The following is a 27858-nucleotide window of genomic DNA, read 5'->3' on the forward strand; positions in this document are numbered from 1 at the left end:
AACCAACCAATTTCGGTTCACCCAAAACCTTCATCAGGGTTATTATATAAAAACATTATTATGGCTCACTTTAAAGGGTCTCGAACTCGGGTCCAGAAGAGTCAGTGTCACTTTCTCAAACTGTCATAACTCTGCCTGTTCAAATTTTATTTAAAAACTCTCCAATCCTCCAAAGTTAAATTTTTGGGAGTAACATTTGATACGAAATGTAAATGGTTTTCCCATATTTATAAAATAGTTACTAAATGGGAAAGAAAAATTAAATATTAGATCATTAACTGGCTTTTGCTGGGCTACCCTTCTTGCATTAAGTGCTTTACAAATGCCCTTATTCTAACCCATCTCGAGTATGCTTGCCCACTTTTTAGTACTGCATCATAAAATGTATGCAGTAAATTAGACAAAATTCATTCTAAATCATTGCGAATAATAACTGGAGCGATGCAATCATCGCCCATCAATTCTTTTCAAGTAGTGTTCTGTTCCCCCGCTTTATTTAAGGCGGAAACTATGTCGTCAGGTTATCCCCCGAGTCTCATTATTATTATTCAATGACCCAACACATTCGTCTACTACAATCAGAGCTCGAACTAAACCTCTTCCTGCCATCTGTAAAATTTTTCAGTCTCTCTCAGATCTTAAAATTATCCTAAATGATCATCTTCCCTTATACAAATTAAAATGTAGTCACCTCACCCTATTCCCAACAGTTTTAGAAGGGATCGTCATCCTTAAAAGCCATTCCAATCTCCCCGGCCCAAACTGTCAATAATATGTCCAATTACATTATTTCATCTAAATGGCCCAACTCCTCTCATTTATTTGCTGGTGTCTCCAAATCTCCATCGTATACAATATAGTACAAACCATTCACAAAGCATACCCTATATTCCAAAAAAAGAATTGTCTCCCTCTACGGCGTTGGAAATCAGTCCGTCTGACGGCTTGCTTACTATTTTACCCAATCCATCTCAAATATTTATCGTTCCGGCGTAGGAATTAGGGAAAGCAAGTATGTATGTACATAATTCAGGTTCACAAAATAAAAAACAAGTTGTGTGATTGAAAACATTATAAGGATATTTATTTTAATAATTATCATTGCATAACTAAATATACATTAACATCCTACAGAAATAAGTCAACATATAAATAAAATATTTTGTGCAAAAGCTATCAAAAATTTCTTTGGTGATTTTTAATTTATACAAATTTACATAATTTTACTTAAAAAAAACGTGGGCGAAAATACATATTTCTGCTTTGAAATTTTTAAGATAATGTCTTAACAAGAGTAATATCGATTTAAAAGCAAAATGGGATAGTAATTTATTCTAATTAGGGTTGTAATATTCATTATAGTATTGATAAAATATGCATATAGTTAGTATACAGAAGAAAAATAGTGGGAAAATGGCGTCAATAAAATATTTCAAACTAGAACAGTGTACCTATGTATGTTATATCAAGTCGCAAAATTCTCCTTTGGGAGTTGTGATCAAAAATACAAAAAAATAACGATTCTAGTATCACACAATATATTATTAAAATACTTTGAGAGAGTAAAGAAAACATTGAAATGCGTTGAGGTTATGTGAAACATGCGGCTACCAATATTTTTCGAGATGTTTGACCAAATCTTTGGGTTCTGTTGTGGGCCCGTGCCTGTCTACCGGTTTACCATCCTTATCTATAATAAATTTGGTGAAGTTCCATTTGATGGAATCTCCTAGAGTTCCTCCTTGTTTGTCCTGAAAATAAAATAAGATTAGAAAATAGGAAATACGATTATATAACATGAGAACATCAATGAGAAAATATTAAATGGATTTTTTTTTTAATCCAGGAGCCGGCAAGAATATTCAATATATAAAAATAAATTTTTGTTAAGGCCAACATGAAGATGAAGTGACATTTTGATTTTTGTGTTTAACAAACCCAGTAGAAGTAATATCCAAAGACAAAATGAATGTACAAGGTCGACACTGCAATTGCAGTGTTTTGTTATATGCGTGGGCACAATTCTTCGACACTGCAATTGCACAGCTCTGGCTCCTAAGAGTTAAAGAAAGAAACATTTCCAGGTTATGAATAACCCGACAATATTTGAAAATCTCCTACTACCATCACAGTAAGCAGAAAATGTTGCTTGTCTCATGATGGAGGACTTGCCAGCCGAGGAATTGAACTTACAACGCCTGGGTTGAAACCAGGCGCGATGCCAACTCAGCTAGATTAACAGTAGTAATAAAAATAACCAATTCTATTTGTAATTGTGAAAAAAATAAATGAATACAGGTCGACTGGAAGTTAATGCAAAACATTGATAAAATATGGACATAATAGAGGAAACAATCAACAAATTTCACAAGTGTCAAATCTCAACAGTAGTTGAGAAATAATGACTTGAAAAAAGCAGGACTTGGAATGCAATAGCTCAGTGATGGGCAACCTTTTTAACAGGAGGGCCTATTTATCCATTTTCAATTTATTTGCAGGCCGTAGGGTAGGGTACATACAGCTTGACATAGGTAGTTAACTTGGCAGTCAGTCGTGGCGCTAACCTATTTATATTGTTTAAAACCATAGTTTTTTTTAGTAAAAAATAATAGAACGTTAAAATGAAGCGCTGCAGGCGAAAATTTTTGTTTCCAAGGCTAAACCAAAACATACTGTCGATTTTGTCATTCTGAAATACTAAAGAACACATAAAAAAAAACTTGTAATTTAGGGCTGCTGATTCAAAATAGACAGACAGAATTTTGCTGCAAAACCCGTTCTCATTTGTATTACAGATTTTGAAAATGTAAAATAATATGCAAACTTTCCTGAATGTTTCCTCTAATATATACATCCAATATTTTGTATCAAGTACCAGCCCTATGTATAAATCGGAATCAAACAAAAAAGTTGATTGGTGGAAAAATAAATTTTTGCAACAACAAATTACATTATACAATCGATTTTGGAATTTATGACTTAAATACAAAACTGAGCAAAATTCAATAGAGCTGATAAAGAGAAAGACAAAAGGAAATCAAAAACAATATGAGCTACCAATATTTCTCAAGGTGTTTGACCAAGTCCTTGGGCTCGGTGGTAGGACCGTGCCTTTCCACGGGAATACCATTTTGGTCGATGATGAACTTGGTGAAGTTCCACTTAATGAAACTTCCCAGGGTGCCTCCTTGCTTCTCCTGAAAAGGATGTTTAATGGTTAGACTACCAAACGTGCTTTACACCACCGAGAATTTGTTGCTCCATTGCTGTGGTGAAAACACATTTGCACAAAATGATAGTGTGATTTTTGAATTAGCATACAAATACATATTTGCACCAGTGACACAATTTTTGGTTTCCAGCAGTATAAATTTTAGATTAATTTGGAAACTTAGAGGCTTATCTTTTTAAAAATGTGGATACAACATTGTCCAGAGAGACAGTGGGACTACGGCATCCCCGATTGCGATATATTTTGAAGCTGAAGGGAAAGGGGAAGAAAAGGAGGCAAAGAGGAAGATTGGGAAATACCGAGCTATTCAGATCTGGTCACCAAACATGACTAATGCCATTTCAAGAAATGATCAATAATCTCAGTTTCTGGTTTTCCTATCATCAGTCTCGATATCCTCATTCTGTTCAATAATATCTTGTACTAGCTGATGTGTACTCAGCGTTGCTTGACTTTTCTCTGCTCTCTATAAATATAATGTATATGCATGTATCATATAAATATAAACCCTCCGAAAGAAAATCTCTAAATTATAGTGAAAACCCTATCAAAATCCGTTGCGAAGTTTAGAAGCGCACAAACAGACAGACGCGGATAACGATTTTGTTTTATACTATTTAGAGATTATCCTTGCTATAGTCATTATCATTGTCCGTAAATATTATGGTTGGTTATTATTAAATTTATTGGCTTTATCATGAATATAATTAATCAATTGATCTACAGCCCCTGGGTGATCTTTCACCAGGGCAATACTGAGAGTATCTAGGTATCTACCAGTCCTCTCTCTTAAATTATGCAAAAAATAAATATGTATGAAGGTGTCATCTATAGTATTGAAAATTAAGTGAAATCCGAAACAATACATTAAAAAAATAATACAAATTTACAGTAACATCGAGCAATACTGAGGACTACAAAATAAAATTAAGCAGAAAATTAACTTACGTAAGGTAGGTGTTAAAGTGATTGGTTTTAATAAAATATCAAAAAATAGATTATTAATAAAGATGTTCGACAAAAGATGATGCGGAAAAAATGAGTAAAGTCCACTTGGAATGAGTTTATAGACATAAATGCCACAGAGATTAAGAAGAAAAAACCAACAATAATACTAGGACATTGATAACGACTATAACATATGTAATACAAGATATTATTGAACAGAATGAGGATATCAAGGCTGTTATAATAGGAAAACCAGAAACTGAGATTATATTAAAAAAGGTCTTAAAGAATAAATATAATAACACATCTAATTACATGATAAGTAAAAAGACTAATTTATACTAGAAAAATTTATATGGGGTACCAGATAATACAAGTGAAGGATACTTATCCTCTAGTGCAATGCTATCACTGCTTGGGCTTTAGAAATACTTCTGTCAGATGTCTTCATAAAGAAAAGGAGAAACCGTTGTGTATACCCACTGTGCTGGTGAACATTTTTGCAAAGATTGTGTAAATAAGTATACAGATCCAAAGGGTAAAAACTGTGATGACAAAAATAATAAAAATGAATTGCAATATAGACACCAGGCATACAGCGAACGACAAAATTAAATATAGTGTGAATATCTAAGTAAAATAAAAAATAGAATATTGACTACTAATCTAATTAAAACTGTCAATTTGCAATTAACTCTTCGAGTGCTATTCAATGCTGTCGCGCTGCAAGAGTTAGTCATGAAAGTGTCATGCTTTTAGTGTGCTTTTGTCGGTCCTCGGGAGAGCGCGTATTACATTTGAGCGCAGTGCAATGCGGTTGGCGCGTGTCTTGATAAACTGTATTTATTGTTTATCCTGTTAAAATAAATACACCCTAAAGTGAACCGATTTTTTTCACCATGTCGGATGTTAGTTCTATTGCGGACGATGTATCAAATGTCAGAGACACTACTAACTACGAGATCTTTGTTTGAAATTCCTGAACCTAGACGCGCTCGTTTTTCTGGTGCAAAACAAACAGATTATTTCAATTTATTTTCACCTCCATACTTCTTGAAAATATTCTCAAATAAACCAATCGTTATGCTGCATAATTTTTGAACATAGGAAATTTGAAAGCGAATTCACGGGTAGAAGAGTGAACACCAACTACTTTTAATGAAATAAAAGCATTCATTGACGTCTTACTGGAAATGGAAAACAAGAATAACCACCATTTTGCTTATTAAAAAGGGGATGCCAATGAGATAAGGCGATCCAACCTCATATGCGCTCGCAGTAAAAAGGGATAACATGGACTTTGTACAGGAAAAACATAATTTAATATTTTTTGTAGTCGTAAATGTGTAGTTTTTATTTATTACAAGCATAAAATATCATTCTTTACTTATTTAATATTTAACTTATGAAAAAGAATCATTAAAATTTGTTGATATTCGTTATTATTATAAGTTATTGCATTTTTATTTAATACCCTACTTTTTTTAATCTTAAAACTGTTGCAATTTATATACATATTTGCAAAATAAGCATAGCATTAAAAGGGATAATACTATTAATCTCATGTACAATACAAAAACTTATTTTACATTATATTGTAGGAAATAATCACTGTATAAAGACACTGGCTCACCAAATATCGTTAATTTCTATGGTAGAATAAAATATTTTCTAATAAAGTCATTAATCCTCACACAAAGGATCTCTCCATTCACACAGGTTCACAAAGAATGAAGGCATGCTTGTTCCCAAAATATAATAATAAATACGGATAGCGTGCCCAAAATGTTGAACATGTTATCAAAGAATAATAAAAATTGCGAATTCCGATATAGATTCAGATATACGCTGAAAACATGAAAACTTTTAAGTAAAGATACTCTATACTAGTTATCACTATCAATCAATAGTTGTTATTCATTAGGATGTAGATTTAGTGTTATTTTAGATTATGTATGTAAATAATAAAAATCTGTGTAGTATATGTATTATGTATATTTATAATTAGTAATAATATTATGTATATTTATATACATTGTTATTAAAGATATTCATCCTGATGACAAACTGCTTAATTATAGTTTAATGGATAGTACTTCGAAGACCAATTAAAAAAATATATATAATATCCTAATTAATAAAAATTTACCTGTGAAAATTCGCATTATCGCAAATGCAAATCTTTATGTGGAAAATTCGGTGAAAAATGCGAATTTTTCCATTTTCATAAGAATAATTCGCAATTTTCGGGTGAATAATCTGAATTTTAGGATGGGTTGTTTCACAGAATTTGAGCAATTCATCAAATTTCAACATTAATTTTCGGGTTCTGTGAAAGTTACTTTCAAGTTTTGTTACTATATCATTATAGGCTAGCTGCTTGACAGAACTGAAATAATTACAGAACTTGAAAAAATCTTTCGCAGAACTTGAAAATTAATTTTGAAATTTTAAGAATTGGTCAAATTCTCTGAAAAAACATCACATCCTTAGAATTTTTCATGCTATTTTTTATGCTAAATGATGATAGCCTAACCTAGTTACTTATAATAGCTGTGTTATAGATATTGTATAATTTTGCACATTTGTGTGTCACGCTCTAAATTTTGCATGAAATCGATAAATCACTATGAAGATCAATGGTTATAACAGGCTTTGAATTTACAATTCATGTTGCTGTTATGAAATGCTAAAAAAGGGATAAAAACTATGAGTCTAAAATCTAGGAACTAGTAGCATTAATAATTTATGTGATAGGCAAATATTTTACATTTTTGTTTCAAAAAATAATGCAGATGTGTTTACTTTGTTTAGTAATGGAAAGAACAAATTGTCACACTAATAAAACTCAAAACTCACTTAAAAGAATCTATGATGGGAGAACTTTTGAAGTTCTGTTTTCCAATGGGTAGTGCCCAAAAGAATAAGTGATTTATTATGAAAAAAAGTTACCAAAAACAATGTCGTTCCTTAAAAATTTACTTTTAAGAACAATTTTTACCTATTTGCAATTCACAAGTAAACCAAAAAAACTTTCCAGTTTTGTATTCAAATGCGTCAACAAACAAAGAATGAATGAGTATTGTGCGATAACAGTTAAAATTATGCTAATAGCCGATTTACAAAAAAAAGTTTGTGTGAAAAACGTTTTGTTGAAATCTGGCAAATAGCTATTTTTGCTAGGCGATGACGTTACGCTCTTCCAAAAGGTTCACAAGTCCTCCCATCATAATATTTAGTTATTATTGACTATGGATGTTTCTGATTCTAAAATCAAAACTAAAAAAAACTCTAGATCTAATATTCAATTCAAACCAAAAATACGAAAAGATTGTTATTATGTTTACCTTCAAGAAACTCCACAACGGATGCGCATTCTTTCCGTTGACATCAATCTTATCGAATAAGTCGAACTTGACTTTCCGTTCTGCAGCAAAACAGACTATTTCCTCGGCATTCCCTGGTTCCTGTCCATTAAACTGGTTGCAAGGGAAAGCCAGAATACGAAGTCCTGAAACAAAAATAACGTTAGTAACATAGTTAAGACAATGATGGAGTTCTAATACCAACCCTGAAGTATGGTAGGGAGGAATAGAACTAGCAGAGGAAAACCAAACTAAACTGAATGCCATATAAGTGAATAATTGAAACAAGGAAGATGGGTCATGAAACATTATAAGCATGAAACTGTGCGCACAAAAGTGTCGCCAATATCGTTAACTCATACTACTGCAAATTGCATCTACGCACAGCTACGCCCCGCCTTTGTTTCTATCTAAACAACTTTCATTGCATCAGCCGCTTTGATAGTCCATGCAGTTTGGTTGTGGTGACAGTCTGCACGCTTCCATTTCATATCTCCCTTTATTTCTATTATCTATGGGTATGTATGACCGTATTACGGTTGTGGACATTTAAAATGCAATGTCTGGGTAAGCGTAATGAATAAGATCAAGCCTTAAGTGACGTCGTGGGTCCTTGGTACCCACATTCAAACTCCCCCCTTCTAACTTTCTGATCCTATTCACCACTGAGCCCAGCGCATCTGAAAATCTTTAAATTTCAAAGAAACACTTTCACCCGCCAATATAGCAGTTACAAAGACGGGAGAACTTTTGAAATAATTCCGATTAAAAAAATATATACTCTTAAAATTGGCTACATTTTGGCCAGCGTAAGCTCAGGGGTTTTCAAGTTGGCCAAAAGATGGTCAAATAAGCTTCAGTGGAGCCAGGAGCAAAAACGATGAAATCGCAAAATAAAAATCATGCAAATATTGCAAACTTTATTTATTTTGTGCACGTCTTGTACTCCTTTCCCAGTATCAAAAAGAATCGTAAGAACCCATGTGCATGTAACTCCAGTAACTGAAAACTGAAACAGCAGTAACAATTCATTTTTCAATTTCAGATTAACCATTTCTATTTCTGTGTTGCAAGAATGATACTTGAGTCCCTCGAGACGCTCGGTCTACACAATATCATATTTATGGCATGTTCTAACAGTTACAGGACCTACTACCTACCTAAGTCAAACGAAAGTGAAAGTAGCCACGTGACGGGTAATCGGGTTGCATATGATCTGGCACGGTGGCAGGCCTTTACCCGTAAGTCGTGTAAATTGTCATTATTTTTATTTTCCAAAGTTGTTGTTGTTTGGTGTACACGAGATTTAAAAGTTTGTCATGTATTACACGGAAACATGATTTTTAGAAACCAAAATGTCATATTTTTGTACATTTTCGCTGTCTCAAGTCGAACAGTGAAAATACTAGGTAATAAATTTTTTTGTATTTTATCTCCGATTTGTTGTAAAGATTTGCAATATATATTATATATATTTTTTTTTTACCAATTTTTACATTAATTACATACAATATTATATAAATCAATACGAATAATGGGAACCCACTAAGGCGCAGCTTGTGGGTGGGTAATATATTTAAGTTATTATATTATTGTTAATTGATAATTTAATTTTTTTTTAAATATATATATATGTATATACATATATAACCTATAACTTCAAATTAGTTTTGAAAAATGTGGGTCCCCGGGACTCACAAGGTCACTTACGTAAGTCAGGGTTAAGAAAGGGAAACTTTGTTTTGGTTTGTTGATTTGAACATGACGGAGAAAGGAGTGTCAGGAGAATGTATGGAAGCATAAGTAAATGAAAAGAGATGTCGACAATTTTGCAGAATCAAGAAAGTGAACCAGATACTTGATAAGAGTCATGTTAAAAGTCAGTTATACATACTAAAGTTTATGTATGAGACCATGAATATAAGAGAATGAAGAAACCAACCTACCAAACAACAACTCGAATGCGTCAATTATTCAGAGATACTTGACGTGAATAAATCAATACCATCGAATAATGAATGTGTTGGGAATTTCATAAATTTTAAATTCATTTTAAATAAACTTTTACAATTGCGGGCAACAGGAAAATAAAATTATTATAATTTATTTAAATGCCTTCAGTGAACAAAGGTGTCTCAGTATTTTTACACATTAACGTTACACGATTTTTCACATAAACAAGCTAGTATTATGTACTTGACATTACGTGTCGATTGGAATTTAGCACAAATGTATCTAAAACTACAGATATATAGGGTGTAGCAAAACAGACAGTGCAGTTTTGAAGGGCCGGTGCATCCCGTGTGTTGGGGGTAGGAACCTGGGAGGGGACTCATTGTGTCGGGAGAGTCGTGCTGTTTTCAGTCGTTATCATGGTTTATTACGGACAACACCGGGGATTCGCAAACCCCATGTTTCTTGAAAGTGGCCATTCTTTCGTCGCCACCCAGTGAGCCTTCCATCTCTGTGGAGCAGTGCATAAACAAAATTTATGGTACTGGGCTGAAAGTAACCCAAGGCAACTTCACAAGAGACCTCTCCACACCCCAAAAGTAACCGTGTGGTGTGGCAAATTCCAAATTTGGGGTGATTGTGCCTTATTTTTTTGAGGAGAGCTGAGAGCCGAACCGTGACTTTCAACACTCAACGTTGTTCCATGTTGGAAATTTATTTTTTAAACCTCAATTGGATGAACTAACAGAAGAAACAAATCTGGTTTCAACTAGACGGTGCTACGGCTTATACTGCTTGAGTTTCAATGACGAAACTGTGACAGATGTTCACCGCGTGCCTCGTCTTTCTGAGGGGTGAAATGGTGTGGCCCGCGCGTTTACCTGCTTTGAGCATTTGAGACATCTTCCTGTGGGGCTATCTGAAGAAAAATGTTTTTAAATATCGGCCTCACACCTTTGAAGAACTCAAGAATCGAATTCAAGAGGAGATCGCCACTATACGTGTCGAGATGTTCCAAAATGTGTCTGAAAATTTCAGAAATCGCCTTCATCAATGTACCACTGCTAGGGGCCATCATCTTTCTGATGTCATCTTCAGGACTTGATGCATATACATAACAGCATGATGTACCGAATAAAATAAAATAAACCCCATTTCTGTAAATTGCACCATTTTTTTTAATAGCCCTTTAAAACTGCACTGTCTTTGCCGCACCTGTTTAATGTTGCTGGGACTTAAATACTGTTAAAAGTATAACAATCATTGAATCATATTAACTTAACATTGAAGTGTCAGAAAATATTACAAATGCATAACTATATATATTCTTAATACAAAACACAATGTTTTATAGAAAGCAAATATCTATTTTCGGTATTTCAGTACCAACAATAAATTATACATTCAATAATTACTTTAGTATCATCGATAAAATTCACGACAGAATTAGCTTTGCCAAGTAAATTATTAAAACATGAGGCAATCTATATAAATAAACATGTAAATGTTTGTTTGTTCAAAACCTTAAATCTCTGAAAGTTATTCACCAATTGCTTTGAAATTTTGACACAACGTTGCATTCGAATATGGATGTGTTTTTACATATCTATATTCTATAGATGTCATCTGTGACAGGTAAAAACATTTTTTGCCTGCCAGCCCCATCTGTTGGACGTAAACGCTATTGTTTCTTTATCTGCACAGACTTAGCCACAGCAATGCGTGGCGGGGTACAGCTAGTAATTAATAAAAACGTTTGCTTCTCGCAATGTTCAAGAATAAAGAAAACCGAATAAAGAAAACCTATTTCTAAAGCACAATCTTTCTAGAACAATCTAGACTTATTTTTTGATCCATTGAAGCAACATTCTTTACCATCGCACAATAATGGTATTGTTTATAGGTTTTAAGAATCGTAATGACTTACCGTTATGTTCTGGTTATCTACGTACAGCCTACTACTACATCCAAATGCACCCAGTACATACCTTTGGTCTCACTGTATTGGTCATACAATTCATTGAGTTGTTTGTAATTATTGGCAGTAAGTCCACATTGCGATGCAACATTCACAATGATGGCGACATGGCCTTTGTAAGTGTCCAACTTCACCGGGTTCCCTTTGATGTCCAAGACGGTGAAATCGTAGATAGAAGTCGCCGTATGGAAGTCAGGGTTTTCAAGTGTTACTGATGCCATGGCTCTGCAATCAATGCAATAAGAAATCAATAGGACGCAAAATAAATGCATTAACTACTCAGGCTAATTTGTTCGGTTTTTTGAAAAAACAGTAATCTGTTTAGTCAATATGTTAGCCTTTTGTAACAGCTCATATGGTCTCATAGAAATTGTTATGTCTCCTTTCCCGTCATAGTTAGAAATATGAACTGAACAGTGTTAAAAAGAAAAAATACCAAGCTTTACATTCAAATGTAGAAGTTAACCAAAGAATAATTGGTATGTACAGCTCTATGAAACCAAAGTTTCCGACTGCAATTCAAGATAAATTTATGAAACTTTATAATTAATTTTTTTTTATATGAACCTACAAAAAAGTGAGGTGGCGGTAATGTTTATAATACATTTTTCTAATAAAATATGTGTTTGTTTGCTATCAGTAATTTCAGTTCAGTGTTTAGACGTAAAACGTAAGGTGAGCCATTTTTGTTTTGTTTCAAAATGTTAGTATGAAAAAACAAAAATGATTATTTTAAATAATAATATTGAGGCGGATTTCATCACTTTTCAAAAACAGTTTTCAGATAAATTTAGAAATATGTATCTGTAACGGTCAATATGCCAGAGGCCTGGAGGGTTAATATAAAAGTTAAAGTATTTAATCACACTACCTGCTATAAAGGCTAAATGTTACTACAAACAACTTCTAAAGTTATCAGAAGATTCATAATAATTTGTGCATGACCTTACACAAGTCAAAGTAATACAAAGTTCAAGCGATACCGGCAAAAATAGTTCCAGACATTATTAGATAAGGATAGGTATTTTTGTCAACATTTTTTCAGTATGAGAAATGCAATGAATGATTGATTAAATAACTTACCGGGTAGCAGTCAATGCAAGACAAGTAGCCGCAAACAATTTCACTCCTGGAATGCGAAGGTTTAGAAGGCTCATTTTGTAGCGCGCAACAAATGCCGCGCCTGTCAGAAATTATAATTGTCGCAGTGTTGCTAGAAAGAAAAACATTGTCCGCCATTACTAAATATTACCGAGCTTGGGTAATAATGTGAAAAATCGTTATTTTATGTATATAAAACAATATAAATTCTATCACATAAATTAAATTATGCAATAATTATTCGGAATCGCTGGACACGGATTATGAGAAATATTTTTAAATAAAACCTTCTGATTTATCTAGGAATCTGACTGCATTTGGAACATTTTTAATTTTAGCATTTTAATTTTTAACGTACAAAAATTCTCTTTCGTTTTATGGGGTGACAGCCGGAATCATAAATAAACCAATCACGCCGGAATAATTTCTGTTGATGACATTTTATTTTGAAGGTATTCCTGATACGAGTAGCCATAAATAAAGCACAAAGGCAGAGGCCGATTTGCAGTCTTGGCCGCCCTAGGCCCTAAGGCCCCAGACCATGTAGCCGCCCCTTTCTCAGTACCCATCATATTGACCAGGAGTATCCAAACTTTTCAGTAAGTTCCTAGGATCAAAACCGTTTTAATTTTCCTGCCATTATCATTCATGGTTCATGTTTACGTCTGCCCACCTGCTGCGTGGCGGGCCGGATCGAGAGAGACTGGGTGAGGGAGGCCTTTTGACCTTTCCAGCCGGACTATCTTGACCCATCGCCTTGCACCGCAGTTGGAGGGATGTATTCATACGTATGTCACTCCTAGACACACTAATTCCCAGATTCCTACCCACCCCTCATACATTTTCCTTTTCAGAACTTCCTATCCTTCCCTTCCTTAAAAAGACCCTCCACACAGCATCACCTAAGATGACATAGGTTGTGAGGGAAAATATTTTCCTCAAAGCCTCCTGTGTGGAATTAATGTAAAAAAATACGCTTGGTAAATTCGCTAGTTCAATTACTGTATAATTGTCGATTGTCGTGCGCTGTGTGCTGTGTGTGAACACGCTCTTGCATATCGCTATTTCGTACGTAGAATATTTAGGTACTTAGGAAGTAATTTCTTGTTATCATCTGTGACTTTTTTGTCACGATTGGCCGCCCCTAATATCTGGCCACCCTAGGCCCGGGCCTACATAGGCCTAAGGGCAAATCCGCCTCTGCACAAAGGTGCTATGCATAAAAAATCTTGTCTTAAACATTAGTTTACCAAAAAAAAAATAATACTATCCGACAGTGTTGCCAACGGATCTTGGCCTAATGTCGCCGTTTTTCAAACATTTAGTAGCCTAATGTAGCCGAATTTCAGTTTCAGTAATTCTGCCCACATATTCCCCACATATTCCCCACAAATATTCTACGTGAGCTTGATTCCCCCTTTTTTATTATTCAAAATCCATGGGGGGGGGTTGTTAGAGAATTTCTGTAAAACATAATTCCCCACAAAAATTTCAAAATAAGTACTCCCCACAAAATATTTGAAATCCATGGGGGGGGGGGTTGTTACAGAACTTCGCTGAAAAAAATTCCGCACAGCCAAAAACATTGTATGATTCCCCACAACAAATTTTGAAATCCATGGGGGGGGGGCTACGGAATTGAAAAATTCCTCACATTTTTCCAAAATTTGAGGTAGCCTAATCGGCGACCGGTCGCCTTTTAAATTTTTACGTCGCCGATTCTCGTTCTGAGTGGCCTAAATGGCGATAAATCGACTTCGTTGGCAACACTGCTATCCAAAGGCTTGATTCCGTACTGCGACTACCGACATCTGTTGAAATATTAAAAAAAGATTTTAGTAACTGAAAATTCCGTCGGATTGGCGCTAAGGTACGATAAGAAAATTAATTAAATAATCCTGAAACTCTTCTTTAGATGGTGATTTAAAAATTAAATTATTATTATTTTTTTTTTAAAGTAGAGCAAAATTATAGCAATTCTTTGACGTACCTTTTTTAAAATTAAACCTATTCAATTCGCACTTCAAAAAACTTCGGAAAAAGCTCATATTTCTGATTTGATTTTGATAAATGCCCATGTAAATTTTAAAAATATATTTTTTTTGCTGTTAAAAACTTTATGTTTATCGTGTTGTGTAATAATATTTAAATTATTTCGAATTAAGAAAATAATGGCACTCCACCTCTGTCGTATTTAGGAATGCTATGAAAATGGTATGCATTGAGGACACACGACTTGGAAAATAATATTTCAACAGGACCCCAACGCCGGAGGGGCCCCTGGTAAGGTACCAAAATGATACACATTGAGGACACGGGACACAACACGGGTAAGTGGAAAATGTTCTTATTCAATATATGCTAGGACTTAGCTAGCAGTGGTTTGAACTCGCGACACCTGGGTGGGAATCGGACGCATTTGTCCACTCGGCTACTAGCCGGTTAAGCTCATATGTTTTAAAGGCTTACATTTTAAATAATACAAAAAAAATTTCGCTTAAAAAAATACTAAAATATTTTCGTCTATATATTTTTGGGATACCGACTCTCATTGGCTTGATAATATGACGAAATGTCAGAATATGTGTTCCGACATCGTGATAGGATATTCGTAATTTACTGAAAGTTTGTCAGGAAACTTGTTAGGTAATGTATTCGTAATTCATGTAATCCCGTTTTTAACCGGATTACCAATAATTTGAAGAGATTCTTAATAAATTAGCAATACTCATTTTTCTCCCTGTATCTATGTCAATAGTTCTTTTAGAATTCTACATTTTTGCCTAGTAACGAAAGTTTCAAAAAGTACTTAGATATCAAAAGAAATAATGGCGTACCTATATCAACCATCAAACATTAAGAAATTAACCACTTCTTGCTTATCGCTTATCGATAATAATCAATCTACTCGCAGCTAGGCAGTGCTATCGTTAATGCAAGTATTCGAATCAGAAAGATTGGAAACGTTTGTATTTTTGAAGCATTTAATGGAGTAACTCACGAAAATATAATGAAAGAATACCACAAAAGACAAAGTTTATTAAATTCACACGAAGTTATACAATGGCGTTAAAATGACTAACACCCTATAGGGTATTTATAAAATCCCCTAGTACAATAGAGGATCAAGAAAGTAATTATTCAGTAACATGAACATATATCTAAAAGTAGGTAATTAATTGTCCAAGACAAGAGACTAACTATTTATTTTTTATGGAATGTTAGTTCGGTAGTCAGGTACAAATATATTTTATGTATGATTATTCCCAAGCGCGATGATACTATGTGCAAGATTTATCAACAAAATTATACTGAAACCATAGACATATGAATATTAGTAGACCTGCCCTAAGTGATTAAAAGCGTATTATCCCCACTCCCCATACCGGTTCCATTGGAGCCGGCTGTGCTCGCGTATGGCCTCAAGTGAAATTTGAAAACGTGACGTCATCATTCTTGTGCGAACTATGGTCGAGGCATCATCGGTTCATTTTACGAAATAACACGGCAAAATGTTGACTTGTACTATGAAAACTTGTAAAAATAGATTTGAAAAAGAGAATAAACCCAATTTTCGTATTACATTCCATATATAAGCATTATTTTACTTTATTTTAAGCATATTCACATTGTATAATATAGATCAGTTTTAGAAACATATACTATCACATCGAGAAACGTCTGGACGCGAAACACAAAGCTGGTTGGTTGCTGGGAAGTAAATTATGAACATTTATAAAAGTGTCTTAACTAAATACTTAAACGAAATATTCGACTCTGAAAATAGAACCGAATTTTTTTGCCGAATTTGGACTTCGCAAATTTGTTCATAACGTGGCGACTAATTTGCGCTCCCATGTAAAAATGTCTATTCATTCAAATGCAGGTTTTACTTTTTAGAAGTTAATGGTAATATTATAATGCGAGATGCCTATTTACTGTCAGATTGATTTATTGACGAATCACAGTCAGCCTCACTCCCTTCGTTCTTCAACAGTTGATTTTACCCCTCGCCATTATCTTCTCGTCTATTAATTCCTATGTCTGTGACTGAAACATTCTTCGACTTCATTCGTACTTCGCAATTAACTGACTTCACTACTCATAATAATATTTATGTTACTACTAGCTGTACCACTCCAGGTTTTTATGTGCAGATAGAATAACAGTAGGTATATAAAAACACACGCGTATTCTAATGCAAAGTTGTGTCAAAATTTCAAAGCAATCGGTAAAAAGCTTTCGGAGACTTAAGATTTTGAACAAACGAACATTTTTATTTATATAGATAGAAAATTTCAAAATGCAAAAGCGCATAAACTAGTGGCGTGCTGCCATTTATTATTAATAAATTGGTAAAATTTCGATCGCGCTGGCCTCGCTTATTATGAATATTTTTTAGATAAAACCTTTAGATTCACCTTAATTACTGTACGACACAACTTTTAACCTTCGGGGAGGTGGAAAATATTGCAATAAAAATTTCAATTACGTAAAATTAAAATTAGCTTTCGTTTTGTGAAACGAGACCGTCCATTTTCAAACTTTACTGTCAAACGTCATTTTGTTTTGTTGGTATTTCTGTTACTATGGGGCGAAACGAACGGCTAGAAGTGGCTAGAAACATAATCGCGCGGGCGTTTTTTTTAATATTAAAAAATTCCGTCAAATTAGTATTTACCTAATATGCATGCATTGTGTGCGTTGTGATTGAATTTTATTAGCTGGATTTTATTTTTTTACGTTCAAATTTTATTTAAGTAAACTATTTCTGCGATGTTGAGCGGCTACGCTAAGTTTTTGTAACATAGTTTATGATGAAAAAGAAAATGCCCCTTTATACCGCCTGCTCGCGTCAATGCAAGAAAAACATCCCAGTTTTCAATTAGTTTAGCGGCTACGCTAGGTTTGTGTAACATGGTTTGTGATTCAAAAGAAAGTGTCCCTTTTATACCGCCTGCTCGCGTCAAGGCAAGAAAAACATCCCAGTTTTCAATTAGTTTAGTGGCTACGCTAGGTTTGTGTAACATGGTTTTTGAGATATATATATATATATATATCTATATAAAATATATATCTATATATATATATATATATATATATAAAACTACAACAAACCTAGCGTAGCCGCTAAACTATTTTAAAACTGGGATGTTTTTCTTGCCTTGACGCGAGCAGGCGGTATAAAAGGGACACTTTTTTTGAATCACAAACCATGTTACACAAACCTAGCGTAGCCGCTAAACTAATTGAAAACTGGGATGTTTTTCTTGCCTTGACGCGAGCAGGCGGTATAAAAGGGACACTTTCTTTTGAATCACAAACCATGTTACACAAACCTAGCGTAGCCGCTAAACTAATTGAAAACTGGGATGTTTTTCTTGCCTTGACGCGAGCAGGCGGTATAAAAGGGACACTTTTTTTGAATCACAAACCATGTTACACAAACCTAGCGTAGCCGCTAAACTAATTGAAAACTGGGATGTTTTTCTTGCCTTGACGCGAGCAGGCGGTATAAAAGGGACACTTTCTTTTGAATCACAAACCATGTTACACAAACCTAGCGTAGCCGCTAAACTAATTGAAAACTGGGATGTTTTTCTTGCCTTGACGCGAGCAGGCGCTATAAAAGGGGCACTTTTTTTTGTATTACAAACTTAGCGTAGCCGCTCAACATCGCAGATATAGTTTACTTAAATAAAATTTGAACGTAAAAAAATAAAATCCAGCTAATAAATTTCAATCACAACGCACATAATGCATGCATATTAGGTAAATACTAATTTGACGGAATTTTTTAACATAAAAAAAAACGCCCGCGCGATTGTCTCTAGCTACTTCTAGCCGTTCGTTTTGTCATATAGTAACAGAAATACCAACAAAACAAAATGACATTTGACAATAAACAAATAAAAGTTTGAAAATGGACGGTCTCGTTTCACAAAACGAAAGCTGATTTTAGTTTTACGTAATTGAAATTTTTATTGCAATATTTTCCACCTCCCCGAAGGTTAAAAGTTTTGTCGTACAGTAATTAAGGTGAATCTAAAGGTTTTATCTAAAAAATATTCATAATAAGCGAGGCCAGCGCGATCGAAATTTTACCAATAAATTATTAAAATGGAGGAAACAAACCTGCTGTATTTTTGGTTTGCCGACTGAAACTTTGAACTATTATTATTTATACGTACGCGGAAATTATTTTCTCTCAGCTTCATCTATTATAAGGCTGTTGATTGAACGAGAAGTCATAGGTCATATTGTAGTAACGTTCACGTTATATTATATAACTTCAAGTTGTATTTTGACAGTAAGATTAGTTATGTAGTAAAACGTTACAGTATTATTAATCTAAAGAGTACTTACTTACTAACTGTTGTATTGTAGATTGCAGGCAAGCCAAGTCAACAAAATGTACACTATTATTTATAGACACGAGCTAATGATTGAGGCGCTAATTAAAAACTGTCACGCTTTTTCTTTGTGTCATGGACTGTGATACCAACAAAAAATGTCTTGGTTTTACAACAAATTTAGGTACTAATAGTTTGAGTAGGTAATAAGTCGTGATGTTGAATCATTATTTCTGTTATTATGCCTGGCAATAACTTACTAACTGTTTAGGTACTTTTATTAAATAATACAACTGCAGTATAATATAATATTGTTGTTTTGTGAGCGGTACTTACCCGGAAGGTTGTTGTGTTGTTGTAGTCCCAGGAGAGTGCGAAAAATACTACAAAATTGTTAATTTTTTGTATTACTTTTGGTTTACAAGTTATACTGTCTGTTTGATATTATCACACAAAGGAACATGATCGAATCTTCAATATTATTTACTGATTAGATTACCTCACATCAGTGTCGGCCAAACTTTTTTTCTTCACGGCACACTTGTGAATGGAATTTGTTTCGGGGCACACCAAACAAAAATGCCTTTGAAAATAAATTACTTTATTAACATGAATAAAGGAATTCAATAGTGTAGGTACATTTTAAATTTTTAAAATAAAATACTACAATAATAATAGGAAGAAATTAAATATCTAGGTGTTATTATAGACTCAAAATTGAACTTCTCAAAAAATGCAGACTATACAATTAAAAAAATTGCAAAAAAAATATCATTTCTTGGTAGAATCAGAAACAAAGTAAATAAAGAAACATGCCAGATAATATACAATACAATTATATCACCACACTTTAATTACTGTTCAAGTATTCTTTTTCTCTGCAATAAAGAGAAAATGAAAAAAATGCAAATACTGCAAAATAAAGCAATGCGAATAATACTTAAGCGCAACATATACACACGGATAAGAGACATGTTAAAGGAGCTGAATATTTTGACGGTGAAGCAAACTGTGTATTTGAATGTACTTATTTTTATACATAAAATTAACTTAGGGATGATGTCTAAGGAACTGAAAAGAAAAATAAATTACAATAACGAGATACACGGACATGGGACGAGAAATTCTAAGCAAATTAGATTGCCAACAAGAAAAAAAACAAGCACCCAAAAATCTCTGATGTACCAGGCCGTTCAACTCTATAACAAAATCCCGAAGGAAATTGCTGTGATAGAAAATATTAATAAGTTCAAAAATGAATTAAGAAAATATGTCTATCTCAATTATTAATGTTTCTTTTTTTGTGACTTTATTGAAATATTTAAAGAAAGATTATGTTTGCCAAACAATGTACATGTTTATATGTTTATAAAACTATTAGCACACACGAAGATGTGAGCTAACTTAAGATTAATAAATAATAAAATAAATACTTTCAATCGAGTGACAGCTGTGTATTTCTCTGCTCCCGAAATTAGTTGATAATATTAATGAACATAAATGAACATAAAGTTCAGTACATAAATCTGTCAAAAATAATTAGAATATTTTACTATTTTATCGACATATTTATTAGAGAGAAGAATGCAATCGATTGTTAGAAAGAATTTTGTCAAAACGCAGCTCTAAAGTAACTAAACAAACAATTTACTATCTGTGACCACTCTCGTTTATTGAATTTCATTTCCACAAGCGTTGAAAAACCAATTTTGCGAAGATACGACGATCCAAACGGCAACAGTGTTAATTGCCGTGGTAGCCAATCTACCATCAACCAATTCACCCATTGATGTACTAATACCTGTTTCGGAGAATCTGAACAATTCATCAAATTTCAACGTTCATTTTCAAGTTCTGTGACAGATTTTTTCAAGTTCTGTTTTTATTTCAGTTTTGTCAAGCAACTAGCCTACAATGATATAAGAACAGAACTTGACTAAGTCTTTCACAGAACCCGAAAATGAACGTTGAAATTTGATGAATTGTTCAGATTCTCCGAAACAACCCGTCCCTACGGGTTGTCTATGATATTCACCCGAAAGCGATATTCAAAATGCTGACAACTCTAGCTCAGAAAGTGAGGCTATATGCACGGTGTCATTATCGAGATGTATTAAAATTTTCTCCTCTTTTAGTGTCATTCAACTGTCAATTGTTCCCGTGAAAAAATCATATCCCATATTCCGAGAAAGAAATTATATCAGCTACCAAAGAGATAAATCGCGATAGTACTTTTCCTTTTAAGAGCCAACGTACATATGAAGATTCCTAATCCATATTTTCCCACAGTGATGTAATAAGTCTGCGACGGAGGGATTGATTTTGATGCACATGTGCCAGCGTGTCAGCGTGTCTGTGTAGCGTCGACCGCTATGTACGAACGTGACAAAGATTTATTTGATTATGTAAATATTGAATTTATTTAAAAATGAAGACATTTTAAATTAATACGAATTATTTAAAATTAACAATATTGAGGCATCACAAGCGTACCACGGCACACAGTTTGGTCGGCACTGCTTTACATTAGAACTCTGTTTATAGTAATAAACACGATTTAAATACAAATGTTTTCAGATTCTAGGGAACTTTTCACCACCTGATTTCAGATAGTAATCGAAATGTAAAGTGAAAACCATTTGACTCGATTCATTTTACATTGTTGGTGCTAAGTCAATTGTAGATAATAATGAGTCAGTGATTTTTTCGATTTTCATGGTTTATAGAACGGATAGGTTAAGCTTGGTATTTTTAATGAAATTGAAAAGATTTTTTCGAAGTAAAAAGGGTTCCGTGATAACTCGTCAAAATGACAATTCAACACACCTTCAAAAAGTGATGTAAAGTCATCAAATGTGAAGAAACAAAAACTATGTTAAATCGTTTCCTATGCAACCTATTTAACCTAGTTTTTGTTTTATCACTTTTCATGACTTTAAAGGTGTGTTGAATTGTCTTTTTGATAAGTTATCCGGACACCGATTTTATTATACAGAATTTATTATTTACATATTCTTTTTTAGTTATATTTGTTTTTAATACACATATTAATGACTGTATGCACGTACGAACATACTTGATTTATATATAACACTTGGATTTATTTACCATTTCAGGAACTATTATTGAAATTCGATATTAATTAATTGATTTTACTTTTAACCTCCAGTTTAATTTGACCTGCAACGCTCTAATGCCGAAAGACTGGAAACTAAATCCTAGACGAAAATTTGAAATAATTTGAAGAATGATACAGTTAAATGTGACCGAAGGAGATAGGGTCCCATTAGAACAGTTCAAGACAAGGATCCTGGGTTCAAGTCTTAGATGTGAACGTATCTTTTTCTGATTTTTCTGCTTCAAATTTTCGTTTAGGAATCGCTAAAATTGTCTCCAATAATAACATAGTATTAGTATTTGAATTATTCGTTTTATATAATTATGCTATTATCTACGTATCCTGTTGTTACACTTACATACAAAATTTGACAATTTTCCTTGCAAAAGCCCGATAGGTCGTCAATGAATAATAAATAAATACCTATTTCTTTTAAAAACGAATAAAACACCATAACATTAAAATACCGTTTTGTTGGTACGAATGAATCAGCCATTCCGACATCACAACCAGTCTACACGAGTAATATATCTATTGTCTACAATGTCTACATCTGAACCGGTGAAAGTGTGTGAATTTTAAAGATCACATTTTTGTTTCAGTGTTGATGGAATTGAAACATTATTTAGACGCCTGTAATAATCTATATTTTATAAAATAATGATAGTGATAGGTATTGATGTACAATTGACCAACGGTGATAGGTCAAAATAACACAATAATATTTGTATGGTAATCTGCTTATCATAGTTGATTATAATTATGCGAACATAATAGGTCCCACACAGGAAAAATTTTTGAAACTATCCTGTAATTTAAAAATAAAATATACAATTGAATCACAAAATGTAAACACACTTTAAATACAATATAGGTTAAATTTATAGCAAACATTTATTTGACCACCTAAATTAAAGTATTGTACTTGCACCAAAATGATCCCAGAACAAAATTCAGTTGAATGGATAAAGAAGCATTTTTATAATGGTTAGTTTGATGTCGTCACACTATTTCTTTCGTAGTAATGCAGGTTTTTAAATTTGTTTTTCATGCACGGTCATGAATGAATTTTTGTACTTTGGTTCAATAAAATGACATTAGTAACGAGATGCTAACATTTTACTTAATGTAGTATTTCAATCTTGAAAGAGGATAATATTGAGAATAAAGAAACGTCTAGACTCGCATACAAAATATAACTCATGTTGAAAAAAAATGGTTGAGACTGGGACGTCGCACGTCACGTCCATAGATTTGGTGCGACTTTGGGAGACCCGAAAAATGAAAACTTTGAAAATTATTTTGACCATAGCAATAAAAAAATATATACTGGTATTTAAGTTAGAAGATCATTATTATAAAATAAAAATTAGAAGGGATTAGAGTTATTTATTACTGCGTAACTAACTGATTATTCACCACCTAGGGGATGGGCAGAGAAGATGAAACGCCAAACAACTCTGTCTCATACCATATGTATTATTTGGTTATTCACACTCTAACCATGTCTTCCTTTTCTTCTCTTATATTTTCTTGACACTCCTTATCCGTCCATCTATTCAACATGTACAATCTTGACACTAGGCAATTGCTCTTTCTATTATAAAAGTTTTTATTAGGTGAGGCTAACTTTTTTTAATACCGCACAAGAGCCCTGCCGACTGCCCGAAGCCTAGGCATCAAGACCTCCACAATTTGAGGTATGTTGTGAGGTTGGTATGGAAAGGAGATGGGTTTGGGTACCGCCACCCCGGGAAAATTTTATTGGATAATTAACACCTCTGTCATAGGTCATCGCAAGTGGTTCGCTACGTTTGGTGATTTAGCAGGGGTGCCCGGGTTTATCGGGTGAGGTGTGTTCAGAATGCGTACCAGCCTACACACTAGCGGCGTGGTATGCCGGATCGGGAGAGGTTAGTTTGGGGAGACCTTTTGTCCTCACCAACTGGTCTCTCGACCCGTCGCCTTGCGCCGCGGTGGGAGGTATGTATTCTTATGTCCGTACACATTGATCTCTAGATTTCAACAGAACCCTCGTACATTTTATTTTCCCAGATCTTCTCCTTCCGTTCCTTAAAAAAGACCCTCCAAACACATACAAAAATATGACATAGGCCCTGAGGGAAATTATTTACCTCTGGGCCTCCTGTGTGGGGTTAATATATTTTTTTAAATGGGTGGAGAAAGGTTGGAAAATGCTTGGTCACTAAAGTCATTTAAAAAACATTTCTGCACGGAATAAGTAGTACCTACCTGTATTAATTAAGCAATTTTTAAGAGAGTTTCTTTTCAACTTCAAATTTTCCCGGGTTTCTCAGCACTCCCTTAGCTTCCAAGTTTCTGGCGTAATAAAAAAATCCTACCATCATTTGCTTGATAAAGACTCCCTCCTGATTCGCCAGCGTTCTGGCACTTTTTATTTCTTTCCCACTTTTTCACAAAACTTTTCAATCTCCAACCCTCTGAGACCCAAAGTGAGTTATATTCGCACAGCAACGTGAAATTTTTCGTCAAAGCTAACATGTTGACGATAAAAAACGTTTAATCATCACCAAACACATTTATTTATATTGTGGGTCTGTCTGTGACTGATTGTAACTCCAGTTAAATGAACTCGGATTTGTTTTGAACAAGCGTCATTTCAAAATTGGAACTGATTGTGTCAAGAATTCAGACATAACTAATAAAGAAAAAACAATATCGAAAGGTAGTAATTTTCTTAATTATTCTGTAGCAATTGTCTTTGTTGTGATGGGTTCTTTATGTACACGGAGAAAAAATTGGTTATTTACTACAAACCTCTTCAAATTATTGGTATTCCGGTTAAAAACGGGATTGCAGGCCGTTTCCAAATAAACTTTTATTAAATTCCCAATATATCGGAATACGTGTTCATGTACTTGCGTGTGCCTTCACAATGCACAATGCACATATACAATGACGAAATGCGGAAATATTAAGATTTTCATGAACACGTGTACCAACATCGTGATGATTCATTCGTATTTTACTAAAAGATTACCTACTAGGAAACCTAACAATCCATTCGATAAGGGCCTGTAAACACGTTTTTAACCGGATTGCAAATGATTTGAAGAGATTCTTAACAAGGTATCAATATTCAACACTAGCTTGTAACCCGCCACCCGTTGCTGTGGTTCAGTCTGTCTGTGCAGATAGAGATACAATATTTCGTGTTGCTTTTACGTCCAACAGATGGCGCTGTTTTAAAAAAAACATGTTTGTCCAACAGATTGTGCTGTCACAGGTGACATCCATAAAATATAGGTATACTAGTGGGCCCGGGCAGAGGTTGTCCTGCCACAGATCACCTTCTATGTAGGAAGTTAAAATTTGTAGTTATATCTATTTCTGGATGAGAAATATGAAAAAAAAAATCGTTTAAATTATTTCACTAATCGACAAAAGCGCCACCTATCGAGTCCAAAGCTATTCTATATTTAAAGCTAGAATCAACCATACACATTCATAAAATTCCATTAAAATCGGTTGGGCGGTTTCGGAGATAGCATGTACGAACACGGTGACACGTGATTTTTATATATTGAAATAAAAACACACGCGTATTCGAACGCAACGTTGAGTCAAAATTTCAAAGCAATCGTTGAAGAACTTTCGGACATTTAAGATTTTGAACAAACGAACATTAAAATTTTTATTTATATTGATAGATTACTAATTTTTTTTCCGTGTAATATTAAAATATACTTACTGCCCGCAGAGATAAGCTGTATGTCAAACTGTACAGCTCTATAATTTTATCTCTGCACGCGGCCAAAAGCGAAAGACTAAAGACGTCATGTTTTTTGTTATATTCAAATCATTTTCAGTTGGAGTGTTTCAAAGTTTTCATTTTTTAAATGAATAAAAGATTTATACAGAAAGCGTAGGGATGGAAAGAAGAAAGAGAATTGAAAACACAGGAAGAGTCCGGCTTTTGAAAATTCCTTACTAAACATAGTTAAACCATTTATTACAAGCAAATATTCGTATGAATTAATAAAATTGAATTTTCTGTCTTACTTATCAGGTTTTGAAATTACGATCTATGTGTCCCGGGCAACAGTTCTAATCCTGTGTAAAAATAATTCGTCATTAATTTTTTTATCAACACAATCAAAATAAATATTTTTCTTCCTATTTCTAAAAGTTAGACTATTATAACGAATGATTATCATTCAATAAATCATTGATATCTGGTATAGAAAGCTAATCTCCTAAAAAGAGTGTTTATCTCCCAAAACAAAAGAAAAGTTATGCATTTGGCAGAAGCTTTTGTTAACACTGAAAGGTTTTTTAGTTAAGTTCGTTTGGCATTGTTCCGACTTATCCACCTTCTACATCTGCATGGCCTTTTAGAAAAATTGAGGTTACTACAAATCCGTCATTAAAAATCGGAAACGGTACCTAATTTATTTTGTCATTACTGTCGATTATGTAAGGTCAGGACAGTTGTAGATTCACTTAAAATTAATTAATTTAAAATGAATCCAGTAAAACCAAAGCCTTGAGAAAAATGATTATGATATTACTTTCTAAAAGTTTTCATATATAACTATTTTTATACGCTTCTAAAATATACAATGTATTGGGACATCTAAAGTCAAATAATTCTACATAACTTTTAACTATCCGCGTTCAACACTTTTTTAAAACAATGCATGAATTCCTAACCCTGTTTAAATTAAAAAATATCACTATCATTTCCATTTTTTTTCAATTCAAAAGTGACAAAGTGACCGTAAACAGTACTTTAGTAAATTATTTAAGACCCACCACGATTAATCTGCATTCAAAATATTTGATGTAAAATACTTGGTATAATTTTAATCTGCTTTTAATATATTGATTTTTATTTCTATTATGGTTTATATAATAATGTGTGCTTTGTTTTTATTTTTTATTATACGGCCTTTTCCCTTGTGTTTTATTGTTTGCTTTTATAAAATATTATTTTCCTAGTTCTTACATTATAATCTAAATTATGTACGACTACCATAATACAGGAAAAGCCTAGTATGATGGTTGAAAAAATATAATTTGTAATTTTTTTTTAAATATACCTAAATGGAGAAAAAAAAACAAAAACATCAAAGTATTAACCACATAAATAAAATTAAAAAATATTACCGTTAACGAATTTTGCTTGAAGATTTAACCATGACGTAGTTTTATATAATAATGTTGGGAAAGGAATGGTGCCTACTCACAATTTACCTGAATTTTAATAAAGGAGCTCTTTCTCGAGTATTTATATTAAATTCCGTGAAAATGTTTGTTTTATTCCTATCGTTGAATGGTAAAGGTTGTAATGCGGTTCTTAAGAAAATAACCTTTTCAAGTATTAAATTACTCTCTTATTTACTTGTCTTTAATTACATTTAATACTTACATCTTCATTACATTTTATTTACATCAGACATAGAAGTAATAATAATGAACCTTATCGTCTCCTTTATTTTTTTATTAGTTTCAATGGCAAGGTTTATACATGATGTGGTATAAAGATAGTATAAACATAAATTCAATTTCTTTCGCAATCCTCCTCACTAGGGTTTCCTGTTCTGAGGCGGCCTGTTGTTTTTAAACTTTTGTATTTAGTTTCAAGTTGTCTTTACATCGTCTTTGTCTAAGTTTAAAATAATCAGTAAAAGTATGTAAATGGTAAGTAGTTCACCAGGAGAACCTGTTTTGAGGTGTTCATATATTTTTGAAATACTTTTATTGTATGTTGGGTTAATAACAGTCAAAATGACCTAAATCAACTGTTTTGCTTTGTTTAGTACACT

The 27858-nt window shown here is 33.3% G+C and overlaps 1 protein-coding gene across 3 annotated transcripts; it reads right to left on the reverse strand.

Moving 5' to 3' along the window:
- Positions 1 to 1128: 1128 nt before the first annotated feature.
- LOC149419872 (uncharacterized) lies at positions 1129 to 19085 on the reverse strand. Of its 3 annotated transcripts, XM_089637351.1 has the most exons (6): positions 18944 to 19081; positions 12560 to 12689; positions 11487 to 11701; positions 7528 to 7691; positions 3058 to 3197; positions 1130 to 1751 (listed from the first exon to the last, which is right to left on the reverse strand). In XM_089637351.1, exons 2-6 carry the CDS (start codon positions 12631 to 12633, stop codon positions 1730 to 1732), a joined length of 615 nt encoding a protein of 204 aa, XP_089493477.1. In that variant the 5' UTR covers positions 12634 to 12689; positions 18944 to 19081; the 3' UTR covers positions 1130 to 1729. The 3 variants fall into 3 exon arrangements, with proteins under 3 accessions (XP_089493480.1, XP_089493477.1, XP_089493479.1); XM_089637354.1 differs by lacking the exon at positions 3058 to 3197 and having other exon boundaries at positions 1129 to 1751; positions 18944 to 19085; XM_089637353.1 differs by lacking the exon at positions 1130 to 1751 and having other exon boundaries at positions 3054 to 3197; positions 18944 to 19083.
- Between the last annotated feature and the right edge of the window lie 8773 nt (positions 19086 to 27858).

This window comes from Hesperophylax consimilis, chromosome 11, assembly GCF_061612785.1.
Source record: "Hesperophylax consimilis isolate HC1 chromosome 11, BYU_Hcon_1.0, whole genome shotgun sequence".
Taxonomy (NCBI): Eukaryota; Metazoa; Arthropoda; class Insecta; order Trichoptera; family Limnephilidae; genus Hesperophylax; species Hesperophylax consimilis.